The sequence below is a fragment of the Panulirus ornatus genome, chromosome 9 (genome assembly GCF_036320965.1).
Source record: "Panulirus ornatus isolate Po-2019 chromosome 9, ASM3632096v1, whole genome shotgun sequence".
Taxonomy (NCBI): Eukaryota; Metazoa; Arthropoda; class Malacostraca; order Decapoda; family Palinuridae; genus Panulirus; species Panulirus ornatus.
Window position 1 is genome coordinate 43,841,255 of NC_092232.1, and position 19,240 is coordinate 43,860,494.

At 46.6% G+C, this 19,240-nt stretch overlaps 1 protein-coding gene across 3 annotated transcripts in view; it reads right to left on the reverse strand.

The window, feature by feature from the left end:
* LOC139750378 (uncharacterized) overlaps positions 1 to 19,240 on the reverse strand; it is a 470,005-nt gene that overhangs the window by 37,931 nt on the left and 412,834 nt on the right. For all 3 annotated transcript variants that reach the window (XM_071665107.1, XM_071665108.1, XM_071665109.1), the window contains one exon: positions 5,884 to 6,049. In XM_071665107.1, coding sequence (XP_071521208.1) covers positions 5,884 to 6,049 — 166 coding nt within the window. The remainder of the gene's footprint in view (positions 1 to 5,883; positions 6,050 to 19,240) is intronic.

A 19,240-nucleotide genomic window follows, 5' to 3' on the forward strand; every position in this document is an offset into this window, starting at 1 on the left:
GCACACAGCACCTGTGGCTAGAAAGGACCACACCGAGATCTGGATCCTCCTCCGTGACTTAACCAAACCCCTCACCCAGACTTAGGCGTTTATTAAAGGAGATCCCGATAGCCCTTGATGGAAGTAACAATCATATCGTCCTTAGAAACAACGGTTTACGTAACCTCCTGAAACTACAACAACGCACGAAGGTAAACACGACTGTTGGATCTCCTATAACGTGAGGTTCCAGCGACGACGACACCTAACCCACCCTGACCCATCGGATGATACCTTCCTGCAACACACAGGGCCAACACTCGACCCCTCTGACCCAGTGTCTCGGTCTGGGGAAGATACGCCCTGACCCACCAAGGCGATGAAGGTGAGGGAAGCCTTCAGTTATCAAGGAGAGGGAGGGCAAAACAAGGAACGAGGAACGTCTCACGAGACTATCAGTAGGGTTGACGTGTACCCACACGGCGTCTGTCTCCTCCCAAGCCTTCCCTCCCTCCAGCCCAGCAGGTGGCGGCGGTGTTAAGAGTGGAATACCATACATATTCTGACCCCCTAATCCTCCCTGTTCATGAAGGGTTCCTCGCCCTCCAGTGATCTAATTCGAGTCCTTTCCCGGCCACGGGTGAGGGAGGGAGGTCACGGTCGTGATCACTCGCTGGACCCCCCTGGGAAATTCACCCTTTGTCACGGGTGCGTCTACGGTACAGGGACGCCGTCTCGGGTTCATGATCATGGCTCACCAGATCCCAGCAGAGCCTAGTGTTCCAGCCAAGTCCACTGGCGGTGCAGCAAGCGAGCAACAGTCACGGTGTGCTCCAGGGGCGCCTTCCTCAACCTTTCCCAAGCGTAGGTAGACGAAGGAAGGCTGCGTTCCCACAGCCTATCCTACCATGTACCAAATCCTCGGCTGGGAAGATGTGCAACGAGGAGCGAAAACAGGATTCGTCTGAGGTTTGAGGAAAAGATCGTAGAAGGTGGAAGTCATGTTCTACCACAGAGATTTAATCTGATTTGTACCGGTAACGCTGGCAACTTGATGGTGCACCCCCATATCCTGTGAGCGGTAGCGCAAAAGGATTACAGGGGTCACAAAGGGTCTTAATCAGACCCCAGTGGGTTCATAATAGATATATCAGTACATACATTACATAGTTTCATATGGTTAAGTTTTACCGACTCGATGCAAAAAAAGTGGATACAAACTTCAAATTTCAGGTTATCTTGTTATTAACAATAAGATGTGAGATTTCTTGCAGGGTTTGTTTAGATCTATCCCTAAAAGGCTCTATTATTTCACATTCTAAAGACATAGTGTTCTAGTCTGTGTCCAAATCTTTGGCCACAAACTTTACAATCCACATCATTAACATCTCCAGTTAGGCCAAAGCGCCAACAGTACCTATAGCCTAGCCTTAACCTAGCAGTGACAACATCATGTAATCTATTGATCTTATTACTTCCTCCATATACATGTTTTACTTTACACATTTCACTGTGATGGAAAAAGTTTCTACTTGTGCTTATCTGGACTCGTTTTCGTGCTTCAAAGAGGTCATTCATTTCCTTTCTAATTACAGTTTTGAGGCTTCTAACTGACAACTCAATGTTGTCTTCAACATCACTTTTACTCTGTGCAAATCTGGCTACAGCATCAGCTTCGTCATGCTCATGGAGGCCTGTATCCACAACTAATACTGAACCTTGTATTTCCGCTGCACCACCTGGGACTTGGCAGAGCACCCGGGCTGGCCATCTGAGTGACCAGCTGCCGTCGCTGCCACCCAACCCACTCACTCCCCCACCAGCCCAACCCGTCCATCTTCATGACGCGTGGCATGAAGAGGACGCTCTGAACCACGTCTGGCTCACACATCCCCCTCACATGACTCACACAACAACATTGGACCTTGTACCTCCCCATCCCAGTGGAGGTGGAGGACCTGGTGTACTGGCGCCGCAGATGGAAGACGTCAACAAGAAGAGAAAGAAATCAACTCGACTCGTGAGTCGCTAAACTCTGTGCCACAACCCCGACCTGAGCGATGGGAAGTTGCTGCTGTGTGAGCTGCTGGGAAATACTACATGGGAAGTTGCTGCTGTGAGCTGCTGGGAAATACTACATGGGAAGTTGCTGCTGTGTGAGCTGCTGGGAAATACTATATGGGAAGTTGCTGCTGCTGTGTGAGCTGCTACATCAGGACGATAAGAGAAGGAAGCAGAGTGAGCGAGTCTCGGGTCGAACTCAAGTCCAAGAGAGACTGCAGAGAGATCATACATGAGACGTGTATTGACTATGAGGATATAAGTGAAGCAAGTGTAGATATGGTCCCGTGTCACCAGGGTATGGAGGAAAGCTGCCGGAATCGCTCGCACAGCCATGGAAGCTAACGGTAGACCAACTCATGGAGGATGTGTGTATACGTACGTGCAAGGTCGAGCGTCCCTCATGAGGAAGTCGGAAATGGATCTTTATACCGAACTGGCTGAGCCGAACCAAGTTTACGAACGTCAGAGGAGAGACGAATGACTGTGTGTGTGTGTGTGTGTGTGTGTGTGTGAGTGTGAAAACCTAACCACACGAATGACAGATGACAGCAGCGACGACAGGCGTTGATTACCAGCGATGATTATGGACTTGTGAGTGATGTTTGGACGAGTCAAGTGATGTGTGTCTACCCGGCTGGAGAGATGGAACAGACTGATATAGAAACAGTATAGATCTTACGGTTAGAACTAGAAACAAAGAGAACAAGAATATATGATGCACTTATTGTAAGTGTGGCTGCTGGTCAGGGAAGACGTATGTAAACAGTGGAACCTTCTTGAACTGCCTTGGCCACGGGTAACTGTGACCAGAGACGGGCGGGTGTGGAGCATTCTCGATTGTCAAGGGATTATGAAGGAGTTCAAGGAGCAGCAGACCAGCAGGTCCTTTTCCCAGGCTATTGGTGATCTTGGAAGATGCCAGAGACTCACCGATTAGTGTGGTGGGAGTAGGGGGACACACACACAGATGTCTCAGAGTGAAAAACCGACGACCTGTCTCTATGACTAAGGAGGCGCAAGTAATGTAAGTCGTGGGGGACTTGAAGTAACATACTTATCAAGTCTGTCCTTCAACGTATCTGTGGCATTGCTTTCATCCATTCTATCTCGAAATCATCCCACGTATTAACTTTCTCGTTGAGGAACACAAAGATACTTCGCATTCATTCGAGCTATATCGTTTACCCCATGAGATTGCGACCATCCCTTACGAGTGAGATCAGACGAATCTAACCTTCCGTAGCTTGGTGAAATAAAGATTATCCAGGACCCTTATCCTTCTCTCTCTTGTAATCGAATCAAATCCAAATCGTCCAGTTGGATCTCATAGGATTTGTCTCTCAGTCCCGGGTATCATTTCGGTAGGTGGACGCTCTGCTTCCTCCATCACGTCTATATGTCCTTCATTCAAGTAGGTTGACCAAACCAGAACTCAGTACTTAAGATGTGGACGAACAAGGAAGAACTTAGAGTCACGCTACATAAGTCAGTGGTGGAGAGGACTTAGTGTCACGCTACATAAGTCAGGGGAGGTGTGGAAGGGGGGAGGACTTAGAGTCCTACATAAGTCCAGGGTGGAGAGACTTAGAGTCACGCTACATAAGTCAGTGGTGGAGAGGACTTAGTGTCACGCTACATAAGTCAGTGGTGGAGAGGACTTAGTGTCACGCTACATAAGTCAGTGGTGGAGAGGACTTAGTGTCATGCTACATAAGTCAGTGGTGGAGAGGACTTAGTGTCACGCTACATAAGTCAGTGGTGGAGAGGACTTAGTGTCACGCTACATAAGTCAGTGGTGGAGAGGACTTCGTCTCACGCTACATAAGTCAGTGGTGGAGAGGACTTAGTTTCACGCTACATAAGTCAGTGGTGGAGAGGACTTAGTGCCACGCTACATAAGTCAGTGGTGGAGAGGACTTAGTGTCACGCTACATAAGTCAGTGGTGGAGAGGACTTTGTGTCACGCTACATAAGTCAGTGGTGGAGAGGACTTAGTGTCACGCTACATAAGTCAGTGGTGGAGAGGACTTAGTGTCACGCTACATAAGTCAGTGGTGGAGAGGACTTAGTGTCACGCTACATAAGTCAGTGGTGGAGAGGACTTATTGTCACGCTACATAAGTCAGTGGTGGAGAGGACTTACTGCCACGCTACATAAGTCAGTGGTGGAGAGGACTTAGTGTCACGCTACATAAGTCAGAGGTGGAGAGGACTTAGTGCCACGCTACATAAGTCAGTGGTGGAGAGGACTTCGTCCCACGCTACATAAGTCAGTGGTGGAGAGGACTTAGTGTCACGCTACATAAGTCAGTGGTGGAGAGGACTTCGTCCCACGCTACATAAGTCAGTGGTGGAGAGGACTTCGTCCCACGCTACGTAGGGGTGTAGAGCATAGCAGTAAAGCGGGAGAGACACGACTCCTGGCTATACCAGGCCAGACAGACATCACATTTCCTGTGCATCACAATGGCTCCTCCTCGGCTGTGGTTCACTGTGTGGCTCCTGGTTGGCTGTGTGGCTCCTGGTTGGCTGTGGTTCACTGTGACTAATCCTGGACCTGCCTCACTTTGATCCCTCGCCACCGGTCCCTTCATGTCGTCCCACTGCAATATTCCTTCCCTCCACTCCCTCCCTCCCTCACCTAGACCCTGTGTTACGCCCTGACCCGATCTTTTATATTCTCTTGCCCCTCCACCTTCCCTCCCCCACCAGTGGTGGTGTTTCACTTGTCCCTCCACCTTCCCTCCCGCACCAGTGATGGTGTTTCACTTGCCCCTCCACCTTCCCTCCCGCACCAGTGATGGTGTTTCACTGCCCCTCCACCTGGCCTGGTGTGATGCAATGTTCCTCTTGCCCTATCACCCCAGCCTCCCTTGCCCCTACGTACCCTTGCCCCTCTCTCTGCTTGATTCCTCGTGCCCCGCCTCGCACTTCTTGCCTGTTGCATGGAAGGTGGAAAAATGAGAGAAACATTCTCCGTACCAGTGAGGGAGGCGAAGAAAATGTGAGTTATTGTGAGGGACGGATCCCTCCTCATATATATCTATAAGGCCCACTGAATGTTGTTCTGTGCGCTGCACACAGCACCTGTGGCTAGAAAGGACCCACACCGAGATCTGGATCCTCCTCCGTGACTTAACCAAACCCCTCACCCAGACTTAGGCGTTTATTAAAGGAGATCCCGATAGCCCTTGATGGAGTAACAATCATATCGTCCTTAGAAACAACGGTTTACGTAACCTCCTGAAACTACAGCAACGCACGAAGGTAAACACGACTGTTGGATCTCCTATAACGTGAGGTTCCAGCGACGACGACACCTAACCCACCCTGACCCATCGGATGATACCTTCCTGCAACACACAGGGCCAACACTCGACCCCTCTGACCCAGTGTCTCGGTCTGGGGAAGATACGCATGACCCACCAAGGCGATGAAGGTGAGGGAAGCCTTCAGTTATCAAGGAGAGGGAGGGAGGAAGGGAGGCTTTCACTCATGTACCAGAAGTGGGAGAGAGGATGGCTTGAACTTATCCACGAGACAGTGGGAATGGCACGTGAGATGAGGAGGGGCCAAGTTTATCATAGTGCTATTGAGGTAACAGATGAGGTGCTGATCCAACAGCAGCAGGCGATGTAATGAAGGCTTCCACTACCGTAGCAGTGGAGGGAGGGAGAGATGCCCCGGTTGATCTACCAGAGAAGGTCTGATGAAGGCTTCCTCATTTCCAGCAGGGGGACGGGACGCCGTCCGGCGCAGCTGGGCCACCTCCACAACAGGTGCCACTTGCCCAGTGGAAGGGCGGGAGGTAATGGCAGTAGGAGGGAAGGCAGGACTCACCTGGATGGTGGGAGAGAGAATGGGCGAGGAGCATCCCGAGTGAGGGCGGGAGGTGGAGCGCTTGGACGCCACGGAGCTGGAGGACTTGTAGGACCTGGCGATGTCAGTCAGTTGACGGATCTGGTCATCCGAGAAGTCCGGGTGACGGAAGGGCAGGTTGCGCTTGCTGCCGGCCACACCATGGGTGACGCGAGAGGGAGAGAGAGAGACAGACTTATTAACCAAACTGTATCATCATCACAACAACAAACTACATGATACGGTTCAACACAAACACACTGATAAGAAAATGTATTCCCAACAAAGGACAAAGTCACATATGTATACATATTCCTGAAAATGAATATGTAAAAAGTAGATATACATATATATCTGAGAAACCATGACTGTTTTACTGACACACACATGACTGTATCAGGTGTGTAGACCTGACTTCCAGGGCCAGGTGCTCCGTCTCAGCTGAAGACTGTACCTGACTGCGACATTTTAAGGTTCATGCCCGCTCAGGGACACTGAAACGTCTTTGGAGAAACAGGAGAGAATTGTTATACGAGAAAAAGAAAATGAAAATGAGAGGGAAAAAAAGTATATAATACACGGTCGATTTTCCTGGTGGGGGATCTTGAAACTGTATATCAAGCCATAGAAACAGTTCGTATAAATACATACAGATAAATGTCGTCTGACTGGAGGATATCTATTTACCAACCATGATTTCTGAATCGCACATCGGTGAAGACAATCATGTATGAGGCCTACAGAACACAGCTGAGCCACGACCATACCACATGAGCCACTGACTCATATTTCGCGATGAGTCTGCATGACCCTGGGCTGGGGTCTGCCTGGAGGCTTGACCTGTCGCTCATGAGGGAGACACAACTGAGCAGTTTATGCTACACTGAGCAGTTTATGCTACACTGAGCAGTTTATGCTACACTGAGCAATTTATGCTACACTGAGCAATTTATGCTACACTGAGCAATTTATGCTACACTGAGCAGTTTATGCTACACTGAGCAGTTTATGCTACACTGTGTGTGGTGTAGTCTGAGGCACAACAGAGTTTTTTTATTAGTGAAAATTCGCCAGATCTAATTGCCTAATTGGCCTCTTGTCTGTGACCGTCCTTTGCCACAGGTCAGGTGTGTGTGCCCGGAGTGTCATTACTGGCACAGGTCAGGTGTGTGTGCCCGGGGTGTCATTACTGGCACAGGTCAGGTGTGTGTGCCCGAGGTGTCATTACTGGCACAGGTCAGGTGTGTGTGCCCGGAGTGTCATTACTGGCACAGGTCAGGTGTGTGTGCCCGGGGTGTCATTACTGGCACAGGTCAGGTGTGTGTGCCCGGAGTGTCATTACTGGCACAGGTCAGGTGTGTGTGCCCGGGGTGTCATTACTGGCACAGGTCAGGTGTGTGTGCCCGGAGTGTCATTACTGGCACAGGTCAGGTGTGTGTGCCCGGAGTGTCATTACTGGCACAGGTCAGGTGTGTGTGCCCGGAGTGTCATTACTGGCACAGGTCAGGTGTGTGTGCCCGGGGTGTCATTACTGGCACAGGTCAGGTGTGTGTGCCCGGAGTGTCATTACTGGCACAGGTCAGGTGTGTGTGCCCGGGGTGTTATTATTGGCACAGGTCAGGTGTGTCATTACTGATATAGTTGGATGTGTGTGTGTGTGTGCCGGGGTGTTTGTATTGGCATAGGTCAGGTGTGCCATTACTGATATAGCTGGATGTGTGTGTGTGTGTGTGCCCTGGGTGCCAATACTGGCACATGTAGGCCCATGAGCGACTGTGAGTATATGGGACACTGATGTGTATGCATGTAAATAGGTGTCGCATGTACTTACTCATAATGTTCGCTGGTGTCATGTGCGCATGATGCAGAATCAGTTGTGGTAAGTACAGAACAAGAACTATTTATATGTGATACATCTGAAACCAATAACTTAGTCCTCGCCCTCTGAAAAACCATAACTTAATGAGCGAGTTGTGGCCCAAAACCACAACGGAAGAGATAACAATTTGATATAACCCAGCAGAGAAATTATACTAATAATGTGAGAATAATGTAATTAATCAGTTATTTGTGGTCTCAGATCTGATTATCTTAGCCCAACATATGTACATATACACACAGAGAGAGAGAGAGAGAGAGAGAGAGAGAGAGAGAGAGAGAGAGAGAGAGAGAGAGAGAGAGAGAGAGAGAGAGAGAGAGATGAAATGTAAAATCGTCACTTCATTCTCTTGCAGGGTAATAGCTGAAACTTTTAATCTCTCTGAGAGAAGTGATAACGTTATCTCGGTGGTAGTGGCAGGAGAGCGGGTGATCTTAAGCGTACTGTGCCAGTGGCAGAGATCATGTCTTGATGGTAAGCACCTTCAGCATGATGATGCCCCAGCAGCTAGGATTACATTTGGGAAATGTCTTAGAACGACGAGTCGCACATAGATCTTAACCGTAAGTGTGGTGTCTCAGCATAATGCCCTAGCTGAGGCTCGCAGCACAATGTCCCAGCTGAGACTCTCAGCATAATGCCCGAACTGAGGCTCTAAGCATAATGCCCTAGGGGAGGCTCTTAGCATAATGCCCTAGCTGAGGCTCTTAGCATAATGCCCTAGTCGGGGTTTCCACACAGTGTCACTGTGGAGGATCACCTCGTCATAAATTCCCAGGAGAGAAAAGACAACATAAGTAACACAATGAGCGTATACTAAAGTAAACTAACCAGAACTTTTAGATACTAGGTTAACTTTACATACGTATTTATAGTAATAAAGTAGACTTCTACCCAGTCGAAAGTTGACAGATCAAGTTGGCGGGACAATGATCTCCATTTACTTCCCCTACAAGGGATTGCATTTCATTCCTTGAAGATATTATTACTGATACATCTTACTTTGGTCTTCTAGTTTCTACTGCGTTAATTACCCTCAAGATATACCCAGTGAGGAGGCCAGGAGCCCGCCTGCAACATCGTCCCCTAACACCTGGAAATGTTACTGTGTTGCCAGGGAGTATGGCGTCACAAGTATTGTTCCGCGGCCGCAGTACGCATTCTCCCCCGTGTGCCGGGGAAGACCATCAACATTTTCCCCGTTCACAAAAGACATGTAGCTCTCTCTTGCCCTTCCCAGGAAGAAACAGGAAGTTTACAAATTCTGCCAACTCTCGATTGTATGACTGGACTGTTTTTGAGGCCATGTTGTCAACAAAAGGATGTAAAAAACATTTCCACTAGCGAGAAGTAGAAGGGTGAGTGTGACCGTGAATTACAATGGCTGACAACCTGGCTTTACTCAGTCTGATTTGTGATCTTATTAGAGGACGATGGCGGCCGGTTTCACCTGACGACGAGCAGGAGGTCTCTAGAGGACGGGAAATACCTGTTGCTGCTGCTCACCTCATGCGGCTGGCAGCCGACACACACACACACACACACACACACACACACACAACTCGTCTCCCGCACGAGCGGCTGGACAGAGACTCAATCATGTCTTGTTATTGTCTTTATCTTGTTATGCAAGTGCGACGCTGGCGGACGTAAGGCAGAAGTTAAGGAAATTTTTGCTGACGTAAAAGATTCACATCAAGAGTAAGGTAGAGAGTTGAACGGTAATTAAGTAAATGGTTTTATAAGTTTTCAGATGAAATCAGTGGCCAAAACTTCTTCAAGAATAAGTTGTATTAACACATTTGATAATATTTATGGTCTGCAACTTCATGTAGAGTCGAGCAAAATTGGTCATTTAAGCTTAATAAGATATTTTCTACTTACAGTTCGTGTATCTTAATAATTACTGAAACATCCTAGACTTTCGGTACACTATAAAAAAGTATCATACCACATTTGTGTTTAATGATATGGCACTACCGACGAAGGATTTTGAGAAATGTCTCACTGAATCGGCTTCCCTGCTCGCGATATTTCTTATCAATTACCAATATACATATTATGTTCATTCAGATTTCGATGGAAATAACCATGAAGTGTCTGGCTGCTATAATCAATAAGGAATTTGTCGCACATTAACCTTCATCAATCCTGATAATCTCTGGGGTTCTAAGTATCTCAATCATTCCCGAGACATCGACCAGTCCTGCAGAACATTAATATTTTGATTGCTCATTATTAACTCACTTCAGAATTTGAGCAGTTTCCATCGTGTTTGTCTACCCCTTCCTGTGTCTCACCGTCTTCATATTCCATATTTATGTCTGCGGATTCTCTCACCGTTTCAGCTCTCTCTCTCTCTCTCTCTCTCTCTCTCTCTCTCTCTCTCTCTCTCTCTCTCTCTCTCTCTCTCTCTCTCATGAGCACAGGCGTGTCCCCTCTAGTGTTTCTATACGACTGTGGAGGTGGATCATCTGTTGGGTATACCCGAGGAAGTTGGTCTTGGCGAAGCCAAGTCTGAGCAGCTCCCACTCTCTTGGAATCTATATTCGCACTGTGAATGTCACATCTTTTGGCACGTAAGGCATGATGAAATGCCTTCAAATTGTCTGTTAAAGACACCCAAATCCTTCTTTAAGTAAGTTATCATTATTATTATCATATTATCACCATCATTTTCAATGCTATTGCTATTCTTATTATTTCTGGCTCTTCTGTGTGAGCTCATAACATCTTCCCTCACTGGCGACAGTGTTCGCTGGACGTACAGTTTGGTGCGTTGTTGTTCTCAGTACTTTCAAACACTGAAGAATTTCATTCAAGTCTGACGTTTGATACAACACACCAACACCCTTGTTGGTGTAGATCTGTCAAGTGACCGTAGTTTTACCCTGGTAGAGTCAGCGACCCCTACGGCAAGTTCACGAACCACAACACACTGACACACCGGGCCAGGATAGTGATATACTAGCAAGCTTGAAGTCTACCACCTCACAGGAGAATATGAGTTAATTAATATGATATAACCGCTGGCAGAGCCCCCCACTCTGCCCTGGTGAGGACCCCAGGCATATAATTTCGACTCTTAAGAATCCTTGAGTTAAGAACCTCATTCAAGACATTATGAGGAAACACGGGTCACGTAAGCCTTCGTTCTATTATGTTAGCTGAGACGGCACGGGCAAGAGGAGGCTATAATCCCTCCCTCCCATTATCGCTGCCCGCAGTCGGCGCTCGACCCACTGCGCTCGACCCCAGGAGAAGGGCTGTGAAGGCGCCAGGGGTTGGCAACGCTGACCGCTACACCACGGAGCTCCCTAACTGTCTTGAATAATGTTGACTGTGTTCAGCTGCGTCGGGAGGATACCTCCGCGCAACACGGACGGACTTAAGCATCTTCAGCCCACAAAATACATCGACTGGTCGATGACCATGACGTCAGAAGACCTCCTTCGGTTCGTCCGTCAAGTTTTCGTGTGTGAACCTCCCGGAGAATACTTGGCCTTACCCTTTTCAGAAATAACTCAAGCATGAAATAAAGATGAAAGTTAATCAATCGATATGAAAACTCGCTCGTCGCCCTTACCAGCCCTGGCAACGACCGCACGACCTTACAACCTCAGATGCAAGTGTCTACAACCCCAGATGCAGGTGTCTACAACCCCAGATGCAGGTGTCTACAACCCCAGATGCAGGTGTCTACAACCCCAGATGCAGGTGTCTACAACCCCAGATGCAAGTGTTGTGTCACGATGAAGAGCTGTAGCTTCTCACAGGATGTTGTCCATATCCTGAACTCACACGAATCATAACCATTTTGAGAAGATTACGGCATGAATTCTGGAAGGTTGCAGAGTGTCTCCAGCTTCGACTTTGGAAGGCTTTTCTGTCTTAAGCTTCAATTTTGGAAGGTTTCTCTGTCTTAAGCTTCAACTTTGGAAGGCTTTTCTGTCTCAAGCTTCAACTTAGGAAGGCTTTTCTGTCTTAAGCTTCAACTTTGGAAGGCTTTTTCTGTCTTAAGGTTCAACTTTGGAAAGCTTTTCTGCCTTAAGCTTTACTTACATCTGGAAGGCTGTATTGTCTCCAGCTGCAACCAGGGAAAGCTTTAGTAGTAGCCCCAGCTTCAACTCTGGAAAGCTGCACAGTGTCTTCCCAGCTTCAAACATTAACAACACATAAATATTCTTAGGTGAATTTTAAAGTTCCAGGAACACCTTTGTTTTCCAGTTTCCAGTTGAGAGTCCACAAGGCGACCTGGGCCTTCAGGATGGACAGAAAACTCTTCCATGACGCAGGGTCGAACACTGACTGGCCTTTGAGTTGATTTCCACAACATGGCCTCAAGGCTGATCTCTTAGAATAATCCTGAATTCTGATTTCGATGATAGGTGTTCTTGGTTGCCAGTTTGACTGCCTCACAACTGCTATAACAAGGCTATGCATCACAGGTATTTAATTCCTAGCACGCCTAAGGTAAATGCGTACCTAGCGAAGAGCTTATGGGTGTGTGTGTTGTGTGTGCTACTGTCTGTTTGTAATAACCTATTTGCGTTGTGTGTGTGTGTGTGTGTGTGTGTGTGTGTGTAGGAGGAAAGAGGGGGGGGGGGGGGGTGTTTACTCACGTTCAGGCCCCATTTCTCAAACACTCTCAATCATACATCTTAAATGTATGTTGCCTACATGAACAGTGTAGGGTCATTTCTTCCCATTCATCCACCGCTCTTAGGACCAGATATATACTACCTCTCTCAACAACTTTATTACTTAGTATGTTATGTCCTCCGTCTACATTATCAATCTATTCTTAAAAGATACTGAGTAGATCACTCCTTACTCTTCTCTCTTCCAAGGTAGGCAGGACATCAAGTGATCATCGCGTGTCTGGCCACCTCACACATCCCGCGCGTCCATCACTGTGTTTTTCGACTTTGAAGTATGCCATTGTCCTCACTCGGGCCAAGATAGTACTTGCCTTCGACATTATAAGTCGACTGTATATCTAAGTTTCATAATCTGTAGAAGGATTCCTGCCTCCGTAACACACAGCCAGTGAATTCCTGCCTCCGTAACACACAGCCAGTGAATGTCTGGGATTAATGTATCCTTATGTACGAGAGGGAGTCGAGCTCAGAGCTGGATCCATGCCTGGTGTCAAGCGATTTGATCCCTCTTTAGTGTCTGTTTGAGCTACAGTGACCAAGTACACTCTCAGTGGTATCTATGTGTGAGATCGCCAGAGAGTGACGTTCATGTGTGATCAGCAGTTAACTTATGTGCGAGATTAATGATTGGTGATCGTTAGATGACTAATCGATGATTGATTGGTGGTACTGGTCGGTTTTAGGACGATTAATTGGCCATCCATAATCGTCGATGCTTTTCGCGTATTCTTGCATACCGCCGCCCGAGTCATATTTCCTGTGTGTCATGAACTATACAGTTCATTATGTTTGACTGTCAATAATCCATGCACAGTTCCGGTGTACTTTGCTTACCCATCGCACATTTGGATGGTGAGAATGGGAGGGACCTCGTCCTAATTCTGTTGGTAGCAAAGTAGTTTCCTTTACTCTTTTACAAAGAGGACTGCTGTCTGTTACATCCTTGGAGTTGCTTTGTTAAGTTCATCCAAACCCGGCTGGAAGCTCCGTTCGAAGCTTTTAATTGGCCACTTGTAAACACACAGAGGAACACAGGAAAGCCGAGGAAGAAGCTGACACGGAGCACATACACACACACACACACGCACTCACACACACACACACGGTAACGGAAGCAAGAACTCGCTTCCCACGATTTCCCAAGTTGTGGCGGACCATCAGCATGTGCAAACACGTCGTAACTTCGATGCGCTGAGTTTCAGGTGAGCAAAGAGAAGATCTAGCAACGTGCAGTCGAGGAAGTAACGGCAAATGGGTTACTTACGTACGTTGACGTCTTGTGGAGTTGCGGATCTCAAATATAACAGCCACTATTTTTTGTGCAAGTTAGGAATCTTGCTGAATCGGTGTGCCGCTCACTCACCACTGGTCCTCCAGGCTGTTGGGAAGATGATGTCTGCATTGAAGAGCCGAGGCCTTGGGTCGCATGACTTGCGTGAAGGCAGAGAGGCCCGTGCAACTGTAAGGCACGATATTTTCTTTGCGTTAACCTCCTTTCATTTGGTCCCTGACGTTACACCTGAGAGTTGCTGGGGGCGGCCGTGAAGCAGACGACGCAGGAGAGAGCGACTCGATGCAGAGGTTCGTGCACTTCCAGTTGCTTCCCTGAAGAAGCTGAGGCTGCCTTCGGGAGCAGATAGCCGCCTCAACTGCTGACGACGGGTCTAGTGTCGTCAAGGTAAGAGGACTCGAGGGATAACACGCAGAGATGACGGCGGAGGACGATGAGACACACGGAGGTAACGGTGACGTGGGTGATGAGAACCTGAGTGAAGTTCAGGGTAACTTACGGAGGGACGACGAAGTCGTTGGAGGAAACATCAGGTGGTGTCGCAAAAACAGCTGATGGTGTAACTAGTTTTTGGTTTGTCGTCCATACCCTCCAGCTCAGTGTGCGTGGCGTCGTTAATTTAGAAAAATGTTTGTTCGAAGATCACAAGCTGGTGAGGTACATTCACACAGGATATGCTGTTTGTGTTGAAGAAAAGCGGAAAACATTAGCAAAGTTGGACTTAGACAAGATAGGGTCTTCGTACATGCCGCAGAGTGTCGTCAACAAGATGTTCATAGACCAAATGACACGTATAGGATTTTTTCTTCTTTTGCTCCTGGATGACGAGTTGGGAGCATCCAGGATCTACTGTCGTGTTCGAAACCAGCCCACGAACTCACAGTTGCAATCCTGCTGCTGGAGAGTTCCATGGCGAGTGAGTTAAATCTATGACAGTACTCACTAAAGATCCTAGAATAACCTTAGTTGCCCTACTCCAGTACGTGGAGAAGCGGGAGGAAGCTGTCCTCAACAACACTGTCTTCTCTGCAGTATACATCTAGATCGTAGGTTCCAGTATCGTCTTAACGAGCAATGGAAGGTGGGTGTTAACAAGCACATCAGCAGATGGTGGTTGAGACATCAAAGGCGATGTCTGACGCGCAGGTGGGCAGCGCAGGTCAGCAAGAAGCAGATCTAAGATGGAAGTAACGACACAGATTCGACCACGTCGAAGACTATCATCGATCAGCTACGGAACGCGGCTGATACAGAGAGAGAGAGACTTCGCCAACGGCAACAGCCAACGAATATGGAAGGATGAAAGTCGAAGAAGACTTTCCCAACATACTGCATCAACAGTAGTAAAGATCTGTTTACATAACGGCAAAATGATTCACGCCAAGAGATAAAGACACTTGCCCAAGTGGCAGCAAGTGGGGGCTTTTCGTTCACACAGCCAAGTGTTGAGCGAACATTTTGTTGCTCTCGCTCTTTCGTAGATGAACTTTATACTGGGACTGAAGAGGGACGTAACTGATGCCATTATATTCCCGCAGTGTAACGAGATTCATTATTTATGTTAACTGCCAATGAGATAAAGATTTATGTACGTCAGGTGTAAGGAAAGGCTTCTGTCCGTAGGCCACACACACACACACACACAAAATGCAAGAATAAATTCGCTTTCCTTATATCCTTCTTGTCTCTTTTTCTCGAGGCACATTAGATACGAAATTACGGTACGATATTTACTGGACTAGTACGGTATGAAGTATATTAACAGCGGTACGGCATTACGGGACTGTATCGTACCTAGCTAGTACGGTATGAAGTATATTACGAGGTACGGTATGGGATTACGGTACGATATTTCTCACCTAATTCGAACTACGGTGGAAAGTATCGTACCGTACCGTACTGCCAGCTGTGGCTGTAGGGACAAACTCTGATTCTGATAGGTTGTGTATGACATCTAGAGACTTAATGTATGCAGAAGAGGCCATTGTTCACTTGACGCTACCTTGCAAAGATGGGCAAGGCAAACTGGCGTTACAGAGGTGATATCGAAATTTAAAGAAACTGAAAGATGATTGTAACTGTCCTCTTAACTATAATTTGGAAAATGAGAGGAATTATCATTTATAGAACTAAAGCTTTATCGTTGAAAAGGAATATCTTAATTTTTTCAGGGTTTAAGTAAAGCGTCAGCGTATAATTTTCAGCTTAAGAGTAAAAGCTGTTATCACGGAAGGTAAGCGTGAAGGCAGAGAACTTGTCAATGAAATACGCTGAAATTCAGTGAAATGGTAGTTTTTCAAATCTTTCGGTCTCACTTGGTGTTTGTCGTCACGTGTTTTCGTCGAGTCAGCAATCATGCGTCGATCATACGTAATGCATCGTTCGATCGACCACCACAGTATCGACACAACCTGGATATTGGCTTTCAACCACACGACGTCTCCTTCCCGCTTCTCAGGCGTCGACACACTTCCTAAATGTCAGTCTTGATTTATCGACCCACCTTCCCAGTCGTCGACCTTCCACCAAGGTATCGACATACGACCCAAGTGTCGAGCAAGTACACTTAGTGGTCCTACCATGGGGATGCAAGATCACCACTTGAGTGCCGACTCTACATGTCGACACCTCTCCCTTCTCCCCTCTGTCGACGTACCACATGTCGAGAGGGTCGATCCACTGCCCCCCAGGTGAATGTACATACCCTATGGGTGATACCTGTCACCTAAATGAACACACACACGTCTCAAAAGACGACCTGTCCATCATGACAGACATCCTACACCTAACTCATCATCGACATACCACTGCCGATCTAACGATCGACCCCCGAGGCATCGACCCAGCAACGAGACACAGACCAAGCGACACCTACCACCGGAATAACAAGTCATACAAGATGGACACATAACCAAACACACCTTCTCTCGGGACCGAACGCTTCGCAGATGTTTTAAGAGTGGCAGAGGACTAAGTGATCGCTGCTCATGGCATACTGAGAGATTCGTAAATAAAATACTTCTACGTTCATGTTTGCAGCAGACGCTCTTATATACTCTTTGGTGATGTCGTAATCTGTTGATATTCCACCGTAAAATATTGACAAACATACAAACAATAATCGCTTAGCTTTTAATGGTTGGAGTGTGGACAAGACAGACACACAGACGGGTCGGGAATATGACTGCGTCTCGCGAAGATTGTCCAGGTCACTAACTATACATGTAGAATGATGTCATTTGTCCTTCGATCTATTATGACAAGGTAAAGAAAACGGAATTTAAAGTTAGTATTTTTCTCGACCGCCAATTTGCATGTCCTGAGTTATAACCGGAGAAGAGGAACTGAATTGTGTGTCTCTGGCGCAATGGTAGTGATAAAAGGTTGGAATTAGAAAAATCTATTAATTACATATTATGTTGCAGTGGACTGCTATCTCACCAATTCTAAATGAACTTAACGCTGTCGTGTTGAATAACATATATGATATGATATATGATATATGATACTACGAAACGGCTGTAACAATTTTTTCCTTATATCAAATAGGAAAGACTGGGGGAAAAAAGTAGTTTTCACCCAATACATTTCGCCGAGCTCAGACACACTGGCAGTAAAGAGGATGGTCGCCATTACCCCATCCGTGCCAGACACCGCCACTAACAAAGTTATATATGAATCGCGTGATTTGCTCCACTGTTGTAGTTTTCAAATATCCGCGGACATCAAAGTAGTCGTACCAATTACCGGGCAGACTGTTTGTGTCGTGAATGAACCAGTGTAAAATCTAGCCCGTGCAATAATGTTCTTTAAATTGGAACCGCGTAATTTCCAATGCGGGGCTGGCAGACGTATGAGGACCATTAGACCACTCAAAAAAAAAAAACTGTGTTCATTCATGAGTTCCAGGAACTGATTTATAGACGGAATATTTATCGTTCAAGTTTCATGACGATGACGTTCTAATTACCGTCTTAACAACGACCATTCACATCTGTTTTCGCCGTTGGCCACGACGCCCTGATTGACACACTGGCGTTTCTCTTGTTTACACTTTTGAGTTCTCCCTCACTTGCCAGATGGACCTTGCGTGTGTCAGTGCGGGAATGAGTTCATTTTTCAGCGGACATGTTGATGATTATGCTTGTAACAGGCGCCAGGGAGGGATGGCGGGAAAAATGACAATTTTTTTCGCTTACTAATAAAGTGAGAGTTGAATGTCCCTCATACAAGCAACACACACAGCGAGGAAAGCCCCTCACACAGCTATAATGTCCCTCACAAACCTTACCTTTTCTACTTGTGTTCGTCTATTTGCACACCATGTAGGGTAGCCCCACACCGGGGAAACCCGTCCCATGAACAATCTTTACTTGTGACGAAATGTGGCCACAAAACATGATACTTACAGGAAACTTAGTTCAAAGGTTTCAAGAGTGTCGAATATTAAGTGCAAGATGGAGAGAGAGAGAGAGAGAGAGAGAGAGAGAGAGAGAGAGAGAGAGAGAGAGAGAGAGAGAGAGAGAGAGGTAAACCTAACCCAGGAAGAGGAAGCTGACAGCCACTGTAGTGTTGGTTTATTGCTCCTCCGTCACTCACCGTCTCGCCAACCAGGCTGTGGTACGCCACTGGATGGTGGCTACCGCCTCCCACTGCTACTGTATCCAGTCTGTTGTGCTACAGATACAGACCAACCGAAGTAATGGAACAGATTCTGTGATTCCAAACAGCGTATGATATATTCTAAGACACCTACCACACCTCCCACATATGGATGCAAATATATCATTCTCTATTTTCTAAAATGAATCAACATATTCCATGAATCACAAAGAGAATATGCCATACTTCAGAATCATCATGGATGAATAGGAGAATAGAAGGATTAATTCGCCAAAAGAAGAAAACATATTAGAAATACAAATCAACGGGAACCGATGAAAGTCACCAGGAATTTTTATCAAAATCCAAAGAGAGTGTAAGAAGGTCATTAGACAGAGTAAACACGACGAAGAAAAACAAATATCCTTCAAAGTTAAGAATAACCCTAAGTAAATCTTCAAAATATATAAGACAAAGGAAGACAGTAGAAGAAGGAATTGGACCATTACGACACGAACATTGACACTAACTACAGACGACAAGGAAATGGTTACCATACTAAATTATTCCATATTCACAATTGAAGAAACATCTCGAATACCGCAACTAATGAAAATGTTTCAAGGATCTGATGAAGAAGAGCTGAAGGTTAGAGAAATAAAGATCTCTGAAGTACTTAAATATAAAGATCTCTGAAGTACTTAAATACCTGGACCAGTTAAGTCTTAACAAACCCAAAGGCCCAGATAACTTAGCTCCAAGATTTAGAGAAGAGGTCATGAGACAACTTATATAACCCATAACAAAAATGTTCAACAAATCTCTATCGGATGTTCAGGTGCCAACTGACTGGAAACTAGCAAATGTTACTCCTGTATATACAAACGGAGACAAAAAATGTGCCTT